At 45.7% G+C, this 22,725-nt stretch overlaps 5 protein-coding genes across 6 annotated transcripts in view; 2 read left to right on the forward strand and 3 right to left on the reverse strand.

Moving 5' to 3' along the window:
* Positions 1-945: 945 nt before the first annotated feature.
* On the forward strand, positions 946-1,356 carry LOC311153597 (histone H3.2; the record flags this gene model as incomplete). The annotated part of the gene is made up of 1 exon (XM_084205543.1): positions 946-1,356. One exon carries the CDS (start codon positions 946-948, stop codon positions 1,354-1,356), a length of 411 nt encoding a protein of 136 aa, XP_084061669.1.
* A 3,984-nt stretch (positions 1,357-5,340) lies between these two features.
* Positions 5,341-5,751, reverse strand: LOC311153602 (histone H3.2; the record flags this gene model as incomplete). The annotated part of the gene is made up of 1 exon (XM_084205550.1): positions 5,341-5,751. The coding sequence occupies one exon, from the start codon at positions 5,749-5,751 to the stop codon at positions 5,341-5,343; it is 411 nt and encodes a 136-aa protein (XP_084061676.1).
* A 1,082-nt stretch (positions 5,752-6,833) lies between these two features.
* Positions 6,834-7,699, reverse strand: LOC311153616 (histone H4). Its single transcript, XM_084205564.1, has one exon. It carries the CDS (start codon positions 7,671-7,673, stop codon positions 7,362-7,364), a length of 312 nt encoding a protein of 103 aa, XP_084061690.1. The 5' UTR covers positions 7,674-7,699; the 3' UTR covers positions 6,834-7,361.
* Positions 7,700-14,651: 6,952 nt separating this feature from the next.
* LOC311153591 (histone H1.01-like) overlaps positions 14,652-22,725 on the reverse strand; it is a gene marked incomplete at both ends in the record, with an annotated part of 38,914 nt that continues 30,840 nt past the window's right edge. The window contains one exon of one of the 2 annotated variants that reach the window (XM_084205536.1): positions 14,652-15,632. In XM_084205536.1, coding sequence (XP_084061662.1) covers positions 14,952-15,632 — 681 coding nt within the window. Of the gene's footprint in view, positions 15,633-22,725 lie in introns of those variants that run through there. The other variant, XM_084205537.1, reaches the window with a different exon arrangement.
* LOC311153618 (histone H4) lies at positions 21,831-22,196 on the forward strand. Its single transcript, XM_084205566.1, has one exon. It carries the CDS (start codon positions 21,853-21,855, stop codon positions 22,162-22,164), a length of 312 nt encoding a protein of 103 aa, XP_084061692.1. The 5' UTR covers positions 21,831-21,852; the 3' UTR covers positions 22,165-22,196.

Raw genomic sequence — 22,725 nt, forward strand, 5'->3', positions numbered from 1 at the left:
CATAAGAGGTATCAGCTCCTTAAGTCCCTTCTCAATGTTAAAAAAAAGGTCCCCTTTGTTCTCTGAATGTGATGTGCAGGAATTTTACCATTATTTGTGCTTTCGCTGTGTTTAAGGTTAGGAATACACTTCCTTTTAATTCGGGCTGCCAGAGGTGTTCTCCGTGCCTGGTGTTAGTACCTGCCTTTCACCTGAGAGCCCTTCTGCGATCGGGCTCCCACGACAGCGCCCCCGAGTAGGGAAATATTGCCTGTATGTACAGGGAGGAAAAGGGAAAATTCACAATATGCCTTGCTGTGATTCAGCAGCAACCTAAGGATACTTTGCATGCTGAAAGATCCCAATCATTTGAAAGCACTCTCCCTTGAATTAGAAAACTTAGATTTGCAATTTATTTCGATCAAAAACATTTACCATGCCAGGTGAAAGTGACACAAAGTGGAACCCAACCTCTCCCACCAAAACTCCCTCACAATACACAACCCCACGCACCCCATAGTAACGAAAATCCAAACCCCCAAAATACTGTTAGGATTCCTATTTAGGGGAACAAAAAACCAAAAGGTCAGAGAAAAAACACGCATGAATTTTCTATGCATTCAGCTCGGCATAATTTGCGATTTCTCCTTTCCCGTTTGAACATTTCTCGGTACAGGGCTCATTTTTGAGGGGGCTGTAAAAGCTGTGGTAGCAAACAGACCGCCCTCGAGACAGAAGCGGCGGGGGCGAGGCCGGGGTGGGGGTGGGGCTGAGCGCGGGCAGCCGTTGGTGAAGGCGCGCGCGCTGCCGGCGGGCTTTTCGGAATTGGAAGCGCCCAATAGGAGCGGCTCATTTCTATCAGCCAATCAGGGAGCGGTGCTGTCCATAAAAGCGGTCGCGGCAGCGCGGGGTGATCATTTCCATTCCCGGCCCCGGTCCCTGCGGCTCGCCGACTGTCCTGCAGCGATGGCGCGCACGAAGCAGACGGCGCGGAAGTCGACGGGCGGCAAGGCGCCCCGCAAGCAGCTGGCCACCAAGGCTGCCCGCAAGAGCGCGCCGGCCACGGGCGGCGTCAAGAAGCCGCACCGCTACCGGCCCGGCACGGTGGCGCTGCGCGAGATCCGGCGCTACCAGAAGTCCACGGAGCTGCTGATCCGCAAGCTGCCCTTCCAGCGCCTGGTGCGCGAGATCGCGCAGGACTTCAAGACCGACCTGCGCTTCCAGAGCTCGGCCGTCATGGCGCTGCAGGAGGCCAGCGAGGCCTACCTGGTGGGGCTCTTCGAGGACACCAACCTGTGCGCCATCCACGCCAAGCGCGTCACCATCATGCCCAAGGACATCCAGCTGGCCCGCCGCATCCGCGGAGAGCGCGCCTGAGCTCCCTGCCGCAGCCCTTGCCGGCCGGGCAGTGAGGCAACCCACGCAGACCCAAAGGCTCTTTTAAGAGCCACTACATGCGCAATTAGAAGAGCTGTATCGCTACTTAAAATTTCCCTTGAATTTCACGCGGGATTTTTTGCAAAATAGTGAAGTAACAAGTACTTTAGAACATTAGAAAAGAGGAAGTATGAGGAATACTCGTTAAACGAGGATGATTAGAGAGAGCCTGAGGTAGGATGGAGGGGCTTACATTGCTACGAGTGATGTGAGGATATGACGGATTTGAGGAGAAAAGAGGGGGGTGGAGGGGCCTGACAGGGACACTCTTCTTAAGTCGACCCGTGGTCAGGAAATCTGCACCTTAAACCCTGCCTGGGTGGTTCAAGGCAAGGGCAGAAACTTCCTGTCTTAACTGTCCTGTGTTGCTGTCAAACTTAACAGATTGCCTTAAGGCAGATCCCGCCTTGCTCCGGCAATTCTTAACACAGGGAACAAGAATATCCATCACAATAAATCAGTTTTGATTATCTCAGATTTGATATATATTGTTTTACCTGGTGTTAAAACAATGGACCACCATGCTGATGGCACAGGGTGCATGAGGCTTTTTGCGGCACAGAAAAGTAACTGAAAAGGCCAAGAAAGTGATTGAAAAGTACTGTAGACAGGAATAACTTACCAAACTTTTCCAAATGTCAAACATTTCCAGGTTTGTTACCATAATAAAACAAAACGGGGGGGGGGGGGGGGGGAGGGGGAAGGTTGTGGTGTTTTGTTTGTTTTGGTTTTGTTTGTTTATTTTAATGTGGAAGGGGTATTTTCAATAAGTTTTATAAAAATCATGGAGTGAAAATTTATATAGTCTTGCCCTAATGAGATGTATTTTGTCTTTAAACTTGCATTTCTCCAGTAGTGATCACCATATATGATGTATGCTGAGTTGTCATTTCTGCAGCCAGTTCTTCAGCATTCTTCATGAGATTCTGGAAGGACAGATATATCCACCTGCAGTTTTCAGCCTTCTAAGGACCTACCTTTGTTCAAATTCTTACTATAAGGCAAAGTCAGTCTAACAAGAGTCTGAGAATTAAAAGAAAGAGTTTAAAATGAAACCTCAGATTCATAAGTAGCTGATCTTTCTCCAGGTTTTTTTTTAATCATCTCCCTTTCTTCTTTCCATCTGCAAAATATTCACATCTGGCACTTGGGATGCCACAGTCAGTCCTGAGGGCTGGGGAGCGCTTGAAGGCTGCTGTTAGAAGCCAGGGTGGCACCTGCTGTCTTCAGAGTCTTCTGGGCACTGTTTGCCTGCTCAGAGATGCTGAGCTACAGACCCCGTCTGCCAGAGACAGCAGTGGGTGGCTGGGAACAGAAAGCAGAAAGACTTGCTGAGTTTGCCGATTTGATGGGATAAAGATTTATGGGTTCTGCCTTTTATCCCTATTTTAATCTTCCTTCTTTTTTCTTCCTCCCACATCAAGCCCCCTGAAGGAATGTATTGATCGTCATGGCCTGGTTTTGGAACAAGGCTGTAATGGAAGGAGAGTTGTATTGTGAAGTATGATGAAGGTTTCTCTATATCTTGATTAAGCAGCATGATAAGAAAATTTTAGCTAACGACCTGGAGAGAGAAGGAAATGTTTCAGTAGGCTATAAAACTTCCATGTTCTTTTAAAAGTCAGAGAAAAGAATATATGAAAGGAAAAATAACCTCAGTCTTTCTTCCTTCTGCTTCAGTTGTAATAGAGCATGTCAACACAGACTAGGAAACATAAATAAATAAAGAAACTCTGTATTATTTCCAACAAGCAGCACCATGTCAATGCTGCAAGATCCTACCCAGTCCCTTTTAGCAATTTTACTGGAGATCACTGAGAAGAAATTAATAACTTCCCATATATAATGAATAATTTCCCTATCCACTTCTGGGAGCAGTTTCTGTAGGCTGGAATCAGGGAAGGCTTTTTATAGAGCCTGGGTGTGCACTATAGGCAGGCACCAGTGACCCCTGCCTCTTTATTTCCAACTGTAACACTGCTAAGGCTTTAGCCATTCTAACCTCTCCTAACCTGGAATCTGGGCCTAGTCACCAAGTTTGAGTCAGCTATAAATTGCAAGTGTGTAGCAACAAGCAGTATCAGCATGGAGGCTACTGAAGTCTTAGAGAGTAGGCAGATAAATGGTTAATTTTAATATTATAATAATAGAGCTCCTTCTAAATTAAACTTAGGCACAGTCTCTGTACTTTTCCAGCAGGAGCATTGCCATGTGTAAATTCTCACCCCACTCAGTGATGATGCACAAACAAAAGAATAAAAGCTAATAGAACCATTTCAACTAAAGGAGACAGAGTGATCATCTAGTACCAGCTGTGAAACAGTTTCGATTATTTAATACACCATATAATATTGGAACTGCAGGAAAACATTCCAGATGGTGCTGAGGCAGAGGGGAGTGACAAAGAGATGGATGGATCTGAAATTTATGAATGGAAAAAGAGAGCATGAAGGTGTGTATTCAGGTATATAACACTTACATAGATGCGTTTATATTTACTTTCCTACCTACACCACTATGCTCAGATTATTTCTTGTATATTCCGTGGTTACCTCGTGGGTATTGTTTCAGAAAAATACCTTATGAATCCTCTTACAGGGTTCTCCATGTGCCATGCTCAAATGCTTGAATTTTCATTTCAGAACAATTTTGCTGGTAACATTTACAGAAGGGTTTTTGGACAGGATGTAGTCAATTGTCAAGGACAGAGGACAAGATGTGACAGCAAAGAAGCAAAATCAATAGAAATCTCAGTGCTTTATTTGCGAGAATTTGTAGAAAATTTGACTTCTCTAAAATACTAAAACAGTGACAGTCTGTGAGATTTGGCACAACCAGAAATTGGACTAAAGGACGACTGTAATTTCCTGACTACAAAGTTTTATTGAATCAACTGAATTCTGCCAAAGTGTTGGTCTTTGATCTCCCTGTGCATGTTCTTCTACTGACTCAGGTTTCTTGTCATCAAATACCAAACCCTTGTCTTTAACTCTCAGAACTGCATAAGCCCATTTCCTACGTTGCCTGAATCTGCCAAGCCCTGACAGCTGCTTTCTTTTCCTCAGCTGATGTGGTCCCAAACAGAAGCCACAAAACTTCCTCTGCGCCATTGGTCTCCAAGCACTGGGGAAATAGGAGAGGAGGCTTGTCAGAAACAACCAACCCCCAGATTCTCTTTGCCTTTCCAGGTACTCCTTGGCCACCTTCTCCAGCCTGTCCTCTGTTTTAACATACATAAACCAACCCACCCATCCTCCCCCATCCCCCCAAAAAAGCAATTAGACTAAATTATGGAATTTCTCAATTTCTAATCCTATCGAGTTTATAATCATAGCACTCTTGTTTCAGTCGCATGACAGAGGGAGAGATGAGATATCCATTTAAAATTTCAAGAGTACATCACAGTAAAAGTCATGATAGAGTATAATACTTAATAAAAAGCTGTTTAAAACTTGATGTCTTTCTTCCAATGCTAACTCAGATGATACCTTCCCCTAAGCTTTAAAGTAAACCTGGACTATTCCAAATAGACTGTTTTACAGAAATTATCAAGTTGGGGGTAGGGGGAAGGAAAAGGGGCAGGGAAAAATAAGTGCCAGCTGTCTGACCTACTGTATTTTTCATTTGCTGTATCTGTACACTCATATGCTTTGTGCAATTTACTTACTCTGTGCAGTTGAATAGGCATTAGGATGTACCTCACTAAACCAGCATGCAATGCCACCTGAAACAGGAAAGCAGTTTAAGTACTTTAAATTACTAGAATACCTACATTCGAATAACCTTTAAAATCACTGTCTTTTAAGAAAGTATAAAGGAAACTGTGTTCCAACTCTCTTGTGTAATGTAGTGGCTCTTAAAAGAGCCTTTAGGGTGTGGGAGAGATAACTCAGGACCACATCGAGTGCACCCGGGGCAGGGAACTCAGGCGCGCTCTCCGCGGATGCGGCGGGCCAGCTGGATATCCTTGGGCATGATGGTGACGCGCTTGGCGTGGATGGCGCACAGGTTGGTGTCCTCGAAGAGCCCCACCAGGTAGGCCTCGCTGGCCTCCTGCAGCGCCATGACGGCCGAGCTCTGGAAGCGCAGGTCGGTCTTGAAGTCCTGCGCGATCTCGCGCACCAGGCGCTGGAAGGGCAGCTTGCGGATCAGCAGCTCCGTGGACTTCTGGTAGCGCCGGATCTCGCGCAGCGCCACCGTGCCGGGCCGGTAGCGGTGCGGCTTCTTGACGCCGCCCGTGGCCGGCGCGCTCTTGCGGGCAGCCTTGGTGGCCAGCTGCTTGCGGGGCGCCTTGCCGCCCGTCGACTTCCGCGCCGTCTGCTTCGTACGCGCCATGACCACGGATGCACAACCGCTGAGGAGCACAGGCAGAAATGAATGCAGCCGCGCTCTCAACACCGGTTTTATAGAGCAGCCCCGTTTGTGATTGGCCGCAAGCGGCGCGCTCCTATTGGCTGCCGTGCGATCCCAGGGCAGGGGCTGAAGCTCGGCCGGAGCCTCCCTGCCCCGCTCCCTCCGCATCGCGCTCGGTGCGGGCCCGGGGCCCGGCCGGGATTATCAGACACAGGGCTCGTATCCCTGCTGCTTCCCCGGCTCTGCATCTCTGCCAATCCTCCTGGCAGATGGGAAACAGCGGAGAGGCTAAAATTCTGAAGTCACTTGCACTTTATCATGTCTTTCTTTGTGTCTAGGTTTTGGTTTGCTATTTTTAATGATGGGCTTGTTACAAAAAAGGAAAAGGCTCTTTCAGTGCGGCACAGAGCTCCTTACGTGAATAGGCATATTATTCCCAAAGACGCAAAGCACAGGTGGACTCGTACCTTGAAACAGAGGCACTCAAAAAAATCCAGTAGCATAAGTTAGTACCTATGTACCTATATGTAACAAGCTGTAGTGATTAAGATCATTCTTAAGCTACTATCTTCACGTTTTTCATGTTTTAATTGTACTAGGAAATTCTGAAGGAGAAGCTTCACCTATCATAACCAATGTTGCCTGATGATGATAATACCTGGGCCCCTGACTTTATTTTGTGTGAAATTAATTGAAAAGGAATATGGTATTGGTCTCCTATTTAATTTTTCCCTACCTATGAAGATGTCAGAAAACCAGATGAGACCACAAATATATATTGATGTCACTTTTTGCAGGTTCCAAATAAATTTCAAAGCGTTCATAAAGTTTTTTTTTTTTTTCCTATCGGTTGTGAAGTACAACGAAAATATTTACTGGGATTCTTCTTTGTTTTTAAAATTGTGTTGACAAAAGTATAAACACACACAAGGCTTCTTTTGATATATTAAAAAGAAAATATTTCTAGGTTCATAATTTGCTTCTATTGTCCAGTCCCCTCCCATTCCTTCCCTCCCCCCAGTCATGCCCCAAATAACCACTAGAAAGCAATATTAGATTTACTCTTTTATTTTAAAAGTAAATATATCATAGGGAAAGAAATAAGGCGGGGGGGGGGGGGGAGGGGGTGGAGAATAGAAATAGCAGAAAGCAAACATTCACCTCAGGGCAACTTTTTCGATTTTTCCAGACTCAAAATACGCAATTTTTTTAATACCTAAGTTCAACATAAAATTTTAAAAATCAAGACATGGAATAACACTTTACGTAATTGTTTATATCAGTGGACATCGAGAAAACCCAGCTTGAATTTGGAGCATTTGAAGCAAGTTCTATAAGAGAATTTAGAGCACAAAAGAACCACCCCATACAGCCAAGACAGATTCCTTGTTAACATCAAACCGACACATTTGAGAGGCCTCATTAACAATAGTAGCCATATCGTTAACAGTTTCGGAAAGGATTGAAAATAGTATCGTTTTCTTCAGGTTTCTGTAACGTTGTAATTCAGCTCTTTTTAAGGAATAGGTGGGTGGCTCTTAGAAGAGCCTTTGGGGGGTTTCGTGAGGGCGGTCCGGCAGGAAGGAGACGCTTTAGCCGCCGAAGCCGTAGAGGGTGCGACCCTGGCGCTTGAGGGCGTAGACCACGTCCATGGCTGTGACCGTCTTCCTCTTGGCGTGCTCCGTGTAGGTGACGGCGTCGCGGATCACGTTCTCCAGGAAAACCTTGAGGACGCCGCGCGTCTCCTCGTAGATGAGCCCCGAGATGCGCTTGACGCCGCCGCGCCGAGCCAGGCGGCGGATGGCCGGCTTGGTGATGCCCTGGATGTTGTCGCGCAGCACCTTGCGGTGGCGCTTGGCGCCGCCCTTGCCGAGCCCCTTGCCGCCCTTGCCACGGCCAGACATGCTGAGAGCTCCGCCGCTACTACTGCTACCGTCGGACTGGGGCAGCGCCGCCCGCGCCGCGGCTTATATAGGGTTTGTTCCGACCTGGTTGAGAACAGCAGAAAAGGGGGCGGGGCTTGAGTCTGGCTCCCGCCACCTCCCCCCTTTCTCTGCGGCGCGGCGAGCGAGCAGCAAATTTCGGGATTTGTGTCAGTTTCCCTTCCCCGAGACCCAATGGGTTCGGTGTTTCTGTGGCTTTTCGTTGCTTTTCTTGTGTTTTTGATAGCAAAGAGAGCGTGTCTGGTTTTTTATAATGATTCAAGTATTTTTAAAACCTTTGATATGTCGTGATAGCTTAGAAGAGAATTCTCATTCAAAGAAAGTTGCTCGACTTATTGATTCACTTTAATTATGTTCCGATTTGTTATTTTCAAAGATTCATATCTTATGTATTTCGGTTTCACCTGCTTGTATGGATTCTCCTGAGCGGTTTCTCTGTTTATACAGTTTCTTTGCTTTTTTAGAAATGGATAATCTTGCAGCAAATTCTGTCCAATCGCGTTTCTGAGAAATTCTACCCGCCCTCGTTTTTTTCTCAAATTTTCATTTCCCACCATCTCTGAATGTTATCTCAAGGTGAATTTACCAGTATAGGCAAACTAACCAAGATTTTACATGTTTCACTTTAATTTTTTAAGGTAAAAGTATTCTTTTGGACGAATATTTTTACAGTATTTTTCCAGAGCAGTGGTGCTATAAACAGGAGCATGTCTATTTTTAGAACAGTTGAAAAATCAAATACTCAAAAGAAGGGTGGTTTTGCATTTCTCGGATATTTGTTAATTCTGGGTTTGGTCTCTTTAGTGCAGGAAAATGTTCTGAGATTTTGCTAAAGAACTCAAGCTGTATTTAGCAAAAATTATTCAGTAGAGCGTTTTCGACCTGAAAATTATCTGGAAAGAGAAAAGAAGTTTTCTGTATTGAGTGTTGCTGCCCTCTCATGGACGATTTTTGTTTGCTTGATAGTCGGTTTCTTTTCTCGCTGGCTGGGCAGCTTTGTGTAATGTGTGCTTTCATGAGGACACAACATAAGATTGAACAACAATCAATCAATATCTTCCCCCAGACCACAGACAGAGATGTTGCACCTGTTAGCAGAGAAATCACTGTTCAGTGGCCCCTCCTGCACTGAGAAATTAAAATAATGGGATCTGTCGCATGTTCATGCACCGTCTTTGCAGCGCGGAACAAAAGGAAACCCAAATGGGGTAAGGCAAACACCAAAACTCTGAAAGAGACATCCTGAAATTTCAAACCTCTGACAAAGGCTCTGTTCCTCAAGGAGCTTGACAGTATTCTCACCTGGGCTATGCAGATACTTGTGGAATGCAGTGGGGATGCCAGGGCTCAGGGCATGCTGGTGTCTTTCCTGACGCCAGTCTGCTGCTTTCAGGGAGGAAATTTCAGGGGCCATGCCTGGACTGCTGAGGGAGACCAGGCCATCAGGAGAAACTGGGCACTCTGCAGTCAGCTCTTCTGTCACTTCCAGGAGGTTTTGGGAGTAAGGTAGATGTGTCCTGCACTGGTGAGGGTACACTTGGTGTCGTGCTTGCAGCAGGTTTTTCACTCTCTGAGTCCCCAGGCTGCTACCAACAGTGCAGTTTAGCAGTACCTGCTGCAGAATTCCCTGAACTACTCTGCTATGAAAATCCAGACCTTCAGTCTCTTCAAGCTGACTTCAGGGACTCTGACTGCACCACACACAGGCCCTCCCTAGGAACTGTGTCCACTTGCAGATGCCTGCCATGAGGCTGTCATAAAATCCTGGGCAAATCACATACCTAAGCAGCTTGTGATAAGTTGTCCAGTTCTGTAAAGCTGAGCTTTTCTTTCTTCTTCTTTCTCTCTTTTATTTTTTTCCCCAATGGAATAAAATGAAGGTACAGCCTCACAACATAAATCCTGCTCCATAATGAGCTGCTTCTGCCCAAGGATTTGTGACTACCTATAACATTTTCCTCTGTCTCTTGCTGTCTGTTTTCTTTGCAAAAGGTCAGAAACCATTTGGAAAAGGACTTTTTAAAATAAATAATAGATACATGCTTGTTCATAGCATTAGTCAGTAAACTCATGACAGAAATACACAACTAATAGAAGGGAGCAAGTTTTGAGTTGAGTTCCTGCGCTTCTTAACTCACAGCTGATTCTAAATTTTACATCAAATATCATCTGTTCTGTGAGGTATCTTTGATAAAATTAAACAGTAACTTAGGATCCATTGAATCATTCCCTATGGAAGAGAAATTCAAAGATCATACAGACTGTCCTCTGTGTGGCATTAAGGCTACAGAAACTTGGCAGAAAATGAACACCCTTGCATTCCAGCTGGTCCTCGCACATCAGAGGGCCTGGGTGCAGCTGGCCTTAATTTCTGATTCCTGAAAATTCTGCCCTGTAAGCCCAGTAGTGTAAAATAAGAAGCACAAGCACTGATTCACAAATTCACAGTTTCACAATTCAGCTCTATAGACCTGGTTGCATTCAATAAGAACTGCTGTAATCACAGACTGGAGAACAAAGTAGTTTCTTGAAGAAACAGAACTACAAATTTGGAATTGCTAGTGCTAAATGCACTATGACAGAGCTTCAACAAGAACAATAATGTTGTGTTAACCCAGAGGATATTATTAATATTATTATTTAGTAGTAGTAGTAGTAGTAGTAGTAGTATTACTGCTATTTTTATGTGATGAAGCTTACCAAGAAGGCCTGCCCAGCTGGGAGGAGAGAGAGGAGAGTAGCCTCTTGACTGTCTCCAAGGTCTTTTTGTCTTCCCCCCAAACAGGTTAAATTTCTAACCCCTTATAGAAAACATGATCTTATCCCACTCTCCCTCTTATGTGTGGCATGATCAAGGTGGAAAACTGAGTAATGCAGTCACATATGTGGTAGCACATACTTTGAACACTACGTGCAAAATGAAAGTGAGAATGCAACACAACTCCAACTCTAGAAATAATTGTCCAAAATTGAGTGTGGAGAGTTAATGGGGATCCCAGGAGGAGTCACACTGATGCCTTCATTATGCTTTGACAACATGTCATGTAGAGGAGAGATCTCAAATTCCCACAGAAAAAAGGATTTGATAACCCTGTGTCCAGCAGAACACTGTGTGCGTTGTGATCTAGATAGTAAAAAGTAAACTTGTGGAAGGAAAACTCTGTTGTGTAATCTTACTGTGTCAAATGTGTCTGGTGTAAAAACGGTTCTGTATCCAAATTCAAGCTGGTTCCAATCTGTACTGACATGCAAGCAGCAGAGAACAGGTCTGGTATTAATGCTATTCATGTCGCCCTCTTCCAGACCCCACATCTGGCTGTCCCCAGCTTCCTGCCCATACATTGTAGGTGTTTCACAACTGGAAACAGCTCCTTCCTTTTGAGAACCTGCAAACTTAGTCTTGAAATGTACACAACTTACATTTTACAATTTATTTAGACCAGGAAAATGGGAAGGACTTTTCCCTGCTTTATTCAGCTGTCATGGTTAAACCTCAGCCAGACACTCAGCACCGGGCAGCTGCTCCCTCACTCATTCCCAGAGATGGTGGAGAAAATCAGAAAAGTGAAAAAACTTTGTGGCTTACGATAAAGACAGCTTAATTGGCAAAGCAAAAGCCATGCAAACAAAGGAAAACAAGGAATTAATTCATCACTTCCCATGGGCAGGCAAGTGTTCAGCCACCTCCAGGGGAGCAGGGCTCAGCCATGCCTGATGGTCACCTGGGAAGATGAAAGCCATCACTGGAATACTGCCCTCCCTTCTTCTTCCCACAACTTTGTCTGCTGTGCATGAAGCTGCAGGATTTGGAATATCCCTTTAGTCAGTTGGGATCAGCTGTCCTGCCCTCCCACCTCCTTGTGCACTCCTGGACTCCTCCTGGGTGAGGTGAGAAGCAGAAAAGGCCTTGGATCTGTGTAAGCACTGCTCAGCAACAACTAAAACATCCCTGCCTTATCAACACTGTTCCCAGCACAAACTTTAAACAACTTTGTGCCTGAACTAACACAGTTTGCTTTTTATGGAAGTCTAGCTTCTAATTTCCTCTACCAAACAGAGAAGATCTCCTAATAAATTAGTGGAATAATTTCACTAGCAATAAAACTCCACCTTTGATGTTTTAAGAATTGAGCCATTAAGGCAGAATTTTTTATTGTTTATCAAAGACACGATGAGGCCAGGCAGAATAAACTCTTTCACCCGACAACAGCTGCCATAAAACATGTAGACATACACAAGAAGTAGAGGAATAACATAAACCACTAAGAGAGAATGAGCACATGAATAAATATATGCTTGAAAATTACCTGGTTTTGTGGTAATCTGACAGGCTATTGGGCTCTGTGGTGGCTAATGCTGATGAAAAATTCTGTAACCCCATGATAAAAAAGTGTTCTTCAGTAGAAAATGATTTGTTATTCTTGGGGGGGGGGGGGGGGGGGGAACTTAATGAGAATTCTTGATAGGTTTCTATGTCTGTTCTGCTATATGTAGGCCTTTATCTAACTTGGTGGTTCATTTGGCATTATTGGAACATCACAGACTTTAGATACTGAAAATTACTAAGTACATCTGTGAAATAAACAGCTGACCCTATGGAAGAGAAAATGTGGAAACCCAGGGCACTGGGAATATTTCTCTGTCTGCTCTGGGGTGCCCTGACCCCTGGGGGAGCACTGACTTTGACCCTCATTCATGGAGAAAGTTTCCTAGACTTCAAGATGGACTGGAATCAACAAAGGTGGGAAATAGATTACAGAGAGCAGTGTAAGTGTGTCACTTGGTGAGAAATTTAGGGTTTGGGATTTTTAGTATGTTTTTGGTGGAAGCAGATGGAGGGCACAGGGTGTCATCCTGGGTTTCTTCTTCATGCCTCTTCTTCCTTCTTCTCCCTGGGTTTGGGTGGTATTGTGTAATTGGGCAGCAAAGTCCCCATTGTGGCTCTGTGGGATCAGTTATTGGGTTAAAAGGGAAAATAATCCAGGTGTCAGCTCTTAATTGGATAGTTTAGTCTTAAAAGGCCTTGTGACAAGAGATTGTTGACCATTTTGTGCCTCCTGGTGAAAAGCTGCCAAACTCACAGTAGTGAGACAGTTTTACTGATAAGAAATAATAAAGACTTGAGTCCAAACATGAACTACTGTCTCAAGTCCCTTCAATCCAGACCCAGAGAAACCTACAACTGGTACTGCCACAAGAAAAAAAAATGAAACCAGATTTTGCTTGTAATAAATTGCAATACAGAATCCTTGGTTTTGACTTTTTTTTTTTTTTTTTTTTTACCTTAATTCTAATTTTGGGGCAGCTTAATATTTAATCATAAAGTATATCCTTTTGTTTTTGGTGGAAGTTATGACCAGACACTACACACCAGCATGTAGCATACCTTAGAAAATACTGAGCAGAGCTCATATATTTTCTTTCTTTTGCCAGTATCATGAGGCATCTTAACATGTTTAGTGAAAAAAATTAATGACCATATGTTCAAATAATATGTCAGAAAAGTGAGATGCCTTCCCTCTTCACTGCAATCATAAATCAAACAACTGAACCTCAGTCCAGTAGGTTAGCAAGGCATTTGAGCCATGATAGAAAAACAGGAACCTCTGAGTTTTTCTTAGGATATCAGCTTTTCTTATGTCCAGAACAGGAATCTGCTTATTAGCTAGAGAAACCTGCTGAAGGTGGTGTGAGGGCCTGCAGGACAGACAGAGATCAGACACCATGTCAGTGACTTGGTAATTTAAAAGTAGCTGTTTCTGAGGAAGAATCAGTCTGGAGCTGTGCACAGCTCTCCCACAGCTGAACTCAGATGGCACCTGCAGGGCCTGCAGGGCCCAAGCTGAGGGGAAAGGTGGATGAGAAACGATGAATTTGGGTTACTGACTGATATGCCAGTGGTGCAATTGGCAAAAACGTGACATTACACTTATACCTGCAGGATTAGTTTTCCCAGGCCAGTCCTGCTCTTTGCCACTGCACTCCCTTTTCCCAGTAGGTATCTATGCTATGCTGCCCACTTCAGCTTCACAAGTTTAACAGGAATTTTTGGTTTGATGGTAATTTTGCTCCTGTAATGGTCAGTATAACCACTGGAGCTCATATAGACAGTGCATTCAGCGTTCCTGCACACGTACACCCTTTCTTGTTGTGTGGAACAATTTCTCACAATATTTGAGTCATCTCCTCAGTGAAAGACCAGCTTTGCTCGGGCTTTGTGCTTGTTCACAAAGTAAATCCCTGCCCACAGGCCATGATCACCTCATACTCCCTGTAAGCCACTTCCTCACAGAGCAATCGGCGAAAGGAGCGTGCGCTGCACCCTTTAAACAGAGACAGGAGAATTGCCAGTGACCAGAGCTGCTATGTGTGTAGAGAATACCAAGTTTTTATGGTTTCACGTGTGCAGAAATGAACACCCAGAAACGAACTGAGCGCGGCAGCTCCAATGAGCGGATTTTGAGCTCCGAAGCGGAGGTCTGCACCGAGGCAGCTCGAAACCTCGAACTCCTCGGACCGCGGGGGCCCTACGGCTTTCCAAAGCGGGCACGAAACTGGACGGGAAATTAAAAAGGCCGAGGGCATGAGGGAGATGGGAGAGGCGGTACAAACCTACCGGGGAATTCGAAAGCTTCTTCCGCCAAGGGAATGTAAAGAGAAAGGTGGAGCGCCTTTTTAACCCGAAAACTGCTGGGCACTAGAAAACCCCAGAGCGACGGCCAATGTTTGCGGAGCGCGGGCTTTTCGAAAAGCGCCGGGCTCTGGGGGCGGTGCGAGGCGCTTCCCTGCGCGGCTCTCCGCCTCCCGGCTGACGGGAGATCAACCCGGGAGCCGCAGCATCCCCATCCCCACTCCCCCTCCCAGGAGCCGAGGGGCCCTGAGCGCTGCCTGTCGCTATCCCGAGGAGCCTCGGTTATCGCGCATTTCCTGCACCGAGCGGGGAGGCGTTTTCTCGGGGATTATTTATTTAAATGAGATGTACAGCGGTGAGCTCCGCTGCTGTGCCGCTCTGCACCGGCGAAAAGCAAGAGCAAGGAAGTTACCGGGTCCACTTAAAAGCGACAGCAACGGAATAAAAAAAAAAAAAAAAAAAAAAAAAGGCCTTTAATTGCGCACAGTTAACACGAAAAGAAACTTTAAAAGTAATTAAGAGTTCCAGCTCTTTTTGTGAAAATTTGGGTGGCTCTTAAAAGAGCCGTTGGGTTTATCTGCAAGGCAGATAGGGTTTTTTCGCAGCACTTATTTTTTCTTGGGTGCCGCCTTCTTCGCCTTGGCTGCTTTGGGCTTAGCTGCCTTGGGCTTGGCTGCCTTGGGCTTCACCGCTTTTGCCTTAGCCGGGCTCTTGGCTGCTGCCGCCGCTTTTTTGGGCTTGGCAGCCTTTGTCACTTTCTTGGGGCTCTTCGCTGCCTTCTTGGCCGCGGCGGCCGCCGGCTTCTTGGCTTTTTTGGGGCTCTTTTTCGCTGTCACCGGCTTCTTGGGCTTCTTGGCAGCGCTGGCGGGCTTCTTCGCCGCCGGCTTCTTGGGCTTGGCTGCAGCGGTTTTTTTCTTCGGGGCTTTTTCCTTTCCTTCTCCGGGCTTCTTGCTCAGACGGAAAGAGCCGGAGGCACCGGTGCCTTTGGTCTGCACCAGGACGCCCTTGCTGACGAGGCTCTTGATGCCCAGTTTAATGCGGCTATTACTTTTCTCCACATCGTAGCCGCCGGCGGCCAGCGCCTTCTTGAGCGCTGCGAGCGAGAGCCCCTTGCGCTCCTTGGAGGCGGACACGGCCTTGGTGATCAGCTCGGTGACGCTGGGCCCCGCGGGCTTGCGGGCTTTGGCGCCGCTCGCCGCCTTCTTCGGCTTCTTGGCGGCGGGAGCTTTGGCCGGGGCCGGGGCGGCGGCGGCGACATCGGGCGCGGCGACGGGAGCGGTCTCGGCCATGTCGGCTCGGAGCGGTCCGGGCGAACAATGGAGGCGCCGCCGCCGCCGCCCCTTTTATAGCGGCGCCGCGCGCGCTGATTGGTGCGCCGCGCTGAGCCCCGCCGGCCGCCGCCGCGCCCGCTGTGTTTCTTCAAGGTCCAAAAAGCACTTTTTCCACACGAAATTTGCCGCCTGTGCACCCCGTTTCTCGCCGGGAGGGAAGGGGGGAGTCTGTCCTACAGGCTAGTGGAGTTTCTCCCTAGAAGGAGCGGAAATGAGGGATACACGACCGCTGAAACTCAGCGGCGGGCAGCTACAGAGACCTCGGCAGAGAGAAACCTTGGGTTTATATTTTAAATTAAAATTTTACCGTGATCTTAATGGGCACAACCGGCACAAAATCTTGTTCTTGAGAAGGTTCTCTACAGAGCGGGAAAAAAACGGAGTGGTTTGAACGGTTGGTGTCAGAGTAAATGGATATTTAATCCGAGGAAGTAACACAGTTTTGCCTCATGGTCCCAGACGCTGATGCAGAGCTGGCTCCCTCGGCTGCGCCGCTTCCCTCCGAAATCACCGCGCTCTGTCTCTTCAGAGATCACGGTGTCTCAGCTAGGGCCTTTTGGGGACATGTTTGTCCTTTAGCAGCGTGTGTGAAAGTCCATGTTCCTCTCCTTATGCTTCGATGTTTCAGTGGAACAAAGCACCGACGTGCCCCCTTTGTACACAGATGCTCCTGTCACTGCATTTTCCACATAACCTTAACAAAGCAGCTTTCGTTTGTTAAATTCAGAAATCAGGATAGCTGCAATTACAGTTTATCTCATTTTAATCAGTAATTATTCTCCTTTGCCCTTGTAATTAAAATTGATTGAGAAGCAGAATCTGGAGTGTACAGAATTTTGAATTGTACAGGGAGTTAAACCTGAAAATGCATCTTCTGATGGTCTGCTGAGAAGCCAGGAGACTTAAAGCAACAGTGGTTTCTGGGTTTTAATGGAAGAATGTTGATTGTGTAAGTTTGTTTATTTGATAACACCATCTCGTGATTCACCACTTCTGTACTTTCAGAAGAACCTACACCTTAGCAGGAGGATTCCTGCCCTGGGAAGTGGCAGCTCCATATTACAAACAATATATGGATTCCCCTTTTTTTTTTTTTCCCCTTCGTTTTTAATGCAATGTTTCTTTCTTTCACACACCAAGCAGTTAACAGGCTGCCGGCAGCAGTATTGTGTTCTGTACCCTCCATATCCGGGGCTATCATCAGCTCCTAAAACCACGCCAGCAGCTAAATTCAGAGCTGAAAGGAGGTGAGAAAGGATGAATGAAACGTGGGTAAAACCTGGAGTCCCCGCTGTTTGAGAGTGTGAAAATAAAGAAAGACAGTGACTTCAGTAATTTGAGAAACGTCATGTTCTTTTCTTATTATCCATGTTTAATTGAAAAAATCTATACTGCTACAGTCAGAGGAAACACTGGATTTATTCCAGTAATTTGAACACCTTTTTTTCCCTTCTTGAAGGTAAATGTTGAAAAAATACAGTTTAGTGAGGCTTCCCTTAGTAAACCTCTAAAACAAAGGTAAATGCACCTTTTGCATGACAATAACAAGCATAACAAAACTGCGGTGTGAGCCTGCAGAATGTTGCATTGTTTCTTGATTAATCACAGAAATGGGAAAATAAATTTAATGCCCACTTAATCTGGTACTTATTTCCTAGAGTGGGGGAGGATTAAGGCCTTCTGTGACGCTACTGAACACTACCAGAATGCTGAAAATACTTTTTTCTAAATTAGTAATAGTAACCCCATAGCCAAGAACAGTTCAAAACCTCCCAGAGGCACCAGTGCTAACAAGATCTGGAGTTCTCTAGTCCCTTGATATTTGTATAGAAGTGGTTAAGTCGTGTCAAGATATTCACATTTATTGGCAGCTTTCTGTCCACTTTCTGGGTTTGTACAGGAACTGTTGTAATCTTGATCAACCCCTGAAAGACTCGGTAATCCTTTTATTTCTTCATACTTCTTTATGGCAGAAAGGAATTCTGGAAGTCCTGGAAATATAAACAGAACAATTAGTATTTTTCCTTATTTTCATTGTCATGAGTGTATATTGATTTACTTAGAAACTGTAAAGTGTTTAGAGTTGTGATTCTACTGTCTCAAGAACTCATCTTCCCTTCATGTAAGATATCATCACTGAGCCTTGGAGATAATCTCTGCCCACTGTGAGAGACAAAGAAATGTCAGATTGGTCATGTGGGGCAGTGGATGCTCCTGAGAAATGAACCATTATGAACTCCCATTCAGTGGAGACCAAAGCAAAGGTGAGCATAAGAGGAGGGGCAGAGCTGAGTGTTGATGCAAGTCAGACTCACTTGCCTGACTTCTTTCTTCAGCTGTGTTTTGCTTTGGATATTCAAACATAATACCTTAGAATCATCCAAGTATTTACCTTGCAATCCAGTAAGTGGGCTTTTAATTTCTCAGCCACTGTAGACTAAAATTTATTTTTTCAGCCACTATGGAAAACCCCCCAAACAGGGAACATGTGCTCACCTCAGCAAGTTGGTGCATTTGCATGTGTATACCAGGGAGGCTTCCCAAGGCTTTGATGCTCCATCTTTTCTTCACACAGAAGTTGTGTTTGGGTATCATCATTCACCTCCCCCATAATTTTAAAATCAGCAAATGTCAGAAGAAAGACCAAAATATTTTAGTAAAATATTGTTGCTTTTCTTCCAGGAAATAAACATGTTTATGAAGTAGCACAGGCCTGTACAGAGATTCTACCCAGAATTTTTTTAGAAGGTTAATAGAGGGGGAAAAGAAAAAAAGAACCATAGTCAAGTGGGTTCATGTTCTGCATCAAAATCCCACAGATGTTGCAAATTAATTACACTTTATGCAGATTTCTTCCAGGAATTGGGCATCTACCCTTGCTCCTGTTCCAAAGATGAATAGGGTATGTAGAAAGAAATTACTGATTTTCTGTGCTTTAATGCCAAAATTCAAAGCTGATGCATAGCACAAGTGTTCTAATGTAAAATAAACAACGAATCTGCGCTATTTCTGCTTTAATAAGTGAAAGGCTGCCACTATTTTCCTCTGTGCCCACTGACATTTATTTTCCTGAGTGACTAGTAAAGTGAAAAAGTCCTATACAAACGTAGCTTTAGTATTTTCATTACCCCATGTCTAAATGAAGAGCACCCAAATTCTTCACCAAGTGTTGTGGCTTCCACAGTGGTGAGGCTTCTGGCTCGGTTTCACAGTAATCTTACTTTATATATCTGAAAATTTCTGGGTATAGGCCAAGGCCTAAGGTGAGATATGCACTCCAGAATGTTAAAAAACGTCTGTATTCCACATTTGAAAGACATATAATTTTTTTTTTCTCATGTAATAGAACATGCCTCATTTTCAGGAAATGAAACAATTTTTAAATCACAGGAATTAAAATTCACACTATTCAAACACAGATGGAAACTGTATCACTGTCTTTCAATCTTTGGCCACGACTACCATTGAGAGGACAGAAATCCTCTTGCTCCACATGCAGAAACACAAACGAGCTGCAATTCTTTTTCCTTCTTAAGTGGAACACAAGGAGTTTCTGACACAGCCTAAGACCTAAATCTGCTGCTGGAGCTGGCAAAAAGCTGTGAATTATGAGAAGGGTGATTTTATGCTTAGTCTGCAGTAACAGATCTGGCAATAAGCATGGAATACAAAGAGCCACTTTCAAGTCAGATTCCCAAAGCTGAGTGAAGAATGCTGTGACCTACAGTGGTTTTTTAGAGTTCTTCCCAGAATTGTAGTGCAGGAGGTGAGCGAGGCCTTCTTGTCTACAACCAATGAACAGGAATTGCCCTTTCAAAACTCCAGATATGGCACAAGGAGATAAAGGTTTTATACAGTGTAGTGAGGGAAGTCAAAGATGTTTGCAAAATTTCTCACCTATGTGGATTTTTTTTCTCTTTTTGTTTGTATGGCAAAATCAGTTCATGAAGTTCCCCAACTGCATTGATACCAGGTAACTGAATTCCTATTACTGTGTAACAGACCAGACTCCGGGGGTTACTTTAGATCACACTCCAGGGTTTTTTGCATTGAATGGAAACTCTGCCTGCCTGCTTCAAACTTACTAAATCCACATGTAGTTTTAACAAAATACATCTTACATTGTAACATTGAAACATGGGGGGTTTTCCCTTTAGTAGTTTCTCTTAAACTAACTCAAAATATAAAATGTTTCTTCTTAAAAAAAGAGGCAGTCCTCCTTCTTTTTTGATGTTTCTCTTGCCTTAACACATCTGCATTAAAATCTCTTTACTGAGCATTTACAAAAGAGGAAGATTTATTTTTAACCCAATTATGTAAATTGCAGATGAATGAAGCAAAGCTTCCAAGAGAACTTTCATCTAGTCTTTAGCCCTTAGAATTTTGAGTAAACAACCAAAATTCGAGGAAAAGTGTGTCCCTGCTGTTTGCAGGTTTGTGAATATTTTAACTCTTGCATATAAAAGAAGATTATCAGGTGGATTCTTCAGCATGCACTGTAGTAGATAACTACAGCAGAGGGAAAGATAACCAGATGGCTCATAAGTGAGTGAAAATATTACTCCAAAAAGTGCTAAATAAAAATAATGCTCGAGAAACCTTGCTTTCAAGGCTCTGCATATATCTAAACATCTGGGGGCATATAAGGCCCAAGGCAGCCATTTCACAGCGATTTCTGCTGTTTCCTGTGGCTGGAAGTCATTTTGAGATTCAGTTCACAGCTGACACGCTCACATTTCACATATTATGTGCTGGTCCTCCCTGGTGAAATATAGAGGAGGCAACTTAGTGTTTGTGACATACAAATCAAAATATCTTCCACATAATATAATAGTACTGTGCTGATTTTCTAAAAAATAAACAAAAAACCAAACCAACCAAACAAAAAACAAACAAACAAACCAAAAAAACCCCATAACAACAAACCAAGCAGAAAACCAAGCGTCACCAAATCCCTCAGAAAAACATACCAAGCCCCCCAAACCAATCCCATCAAGGAAAACTTTACAGGGAGAAAAAATGAAGAAAAACTATTGGATGTTTTTTCAGAATTTTTGCAATTAATGAACACAATACTTGCCATGGTTAGCCAGTGGCTTCATGCATTATTAAGCTAATCATTATTTTGTAGTACATATATATATGTATATATATATATTCATGTGAAATGGTGTGAAACAGAGTTCCAGAGTACATCTAGGCCCAAAACACATATCTAAAAAAGGAGAAAGACTGATAAAGTGGACATACACTTTTCTGGCAATTATTTTCAGAGTAAGCTGTACTTGGTTGAGTTTCTTTATAAAGTACTGTCAATATAAATTCCTGGTACACAGCAAAGATATTTATAGGATTTAGTGCTACGGACTAAAGGAAATGAAACAAAATCACGTTCTAATACCTGCACCCGTGCATGAAAAAAAAGTAGTACTCCCAAAAGGCAGGTTATTTATACCCAAATTTGATAAGTAAAAAAAATATATATTTGTTGTGCTGTAGGTAAAACAACACAGTAAGGTAGAAATTATGCATCGTAAATCTGAAAGAGATGCAAAAATAGGAAGACAAAGATAGGTTTCTGTTATGTCATCGGGTAGAAAAAGCGATGTGGCAGAGTTCGAAATTGCATGCTGCGTGACAGGTGACAGGAGAGAAGAGGGCGAAGTTTTAGGTAAGTGGCTCCGAACGCTTTTCGCGAACCCGACACCGGGAGAGCGCAGCGGCAGAACACTCGAAAGGTTCGCGGAGGCGGCAGGGCCGGCAAGCCCCGGCCAAGGGCGCAGCGGGCTGGAGCCATCCCGGGAACCTGAGCCGGGACACAGCGAGCCCGGACCGACAGCACCTCGGGGACCTGCCAGAACCTCATGGACAGCTCCGGGGCCGTCACCGCCCGGAGGGGACGAAGCAGGGAAGAGCGGCTCGGAGGTGCCGAGGGGATGGAGGACTGGGGGAGAGGCGGGGGAGGGGGCAGAGCCGGGGGCGGGCACAGGCGCGGGGAGAGCAGCCGGCCCCGGGGCGGAGCCCGCGGGCGGCCCAAGGGGCGGAGGCGCAGCCCGGCCCCGCCCGCCGGACCCGCCCCTGCTCCCAACCAGGTCGGACCAAACCCCATAAAGCCGCGGCGCGGGCGGCGCTGCCCCAGTCCGACGGTGTCGGTAAGCTCAGCAGCGGAGCTTTCAGCATGTCTGGCCGAGGCAAGGGCGGCAAGGGGCTCGGCAAGGGCGGCGCCAAGCGCCACCGCAAGGTGCTGCGCGACAACATCCAGGGCATCACCAAGCCGGCCATCCGCCGCCTGGCTCGGCGCGGCGGCGTCAAGCGCATCTCGGGGCTCATCTACGAGGAGACGCGCGGCGTGCTCAAGGTTTTCCTGGAGAACGTGATCCGCGACGCTGTCACCTACACGGAGCACGCCAAGAGGAAGACGGTCACGGCCATGGACGTGGTCTACGCTCTCAAGCGCCAGGGTCGCACCCTCTACGGCTTCGGCGGCTAAAGCGTCTTCTTCCTGCCGGACCGCCCTCACGAAACCCCCCAAAGGCTCTTTTAAGAGCCACCCACTTACTCCTTAAAAAGAGCTGTGTTGCTGTACCTTGATAATTGTTTATTGTTGTATTTTCCTCTGACACTCTACCTTTAAAGCAATACCTGTCTATCTCTCACTCCCACATCGGATAGATCGGCCTGCAGTTCCTGAGTGGCCTTTTAGAGGAAAAAAAACCCCACAAAATCCACCCAGGGCCAGTGTGTCAAGTGCCCTTCACTAGGTAAATGGGAGCAAACTGCGAGCTGCCTAAGATCATCACGACAAGGCTCCGCAGCATTCTTTGCCTTATTCCCCCGCCCGTCACTCCAAGGCACCTGCAGAACCAGCTCCAGCGCCCGTACGAGGAGCGCTCCGGAGCAGCCTCTTCGCTCTTGCGGACGCCGCTGCCGCCCACGGGAGCGCGGGCCCGCGGCCAGGGACGGTTCGGCGCCTGCGCCATTTCCAAAAGCCCGCGCAGGCCACCATTGGCCCCGGGACATCCGTGCTCCCTCGCCCGTCCCGGCACAGCGG

This window comes from Fringilla coelebs (genome assembly GCF_963513975.1).
Source record: "Fringilla coelebs genome assembly, chromosome: 5".
Classification (NCBI taxonomy): domain Eukaryota; kingdom Metazoa; phylum Chordata; class Aves; order Passeriformes; family Fringillidae; genus Fringilla; species Fringilla coelebs.

Coding starts and splice junctions, on each gene's coding strand:
- LOC311153616 (XM_084205564.1), bottom strand. CDS start 7,673: ATGTCTGGCCGTGGCAAGGGCGGCAAGGGGCTCGGCAAGGGCGGCGCC.
- LOC311153618 (XM_084205566.1), top strand. CDS start 21,853: ATGTCTGGCCGAGGCAAGGGCGGCAAGGGGCTCGGCAAGGGCGGCGCC.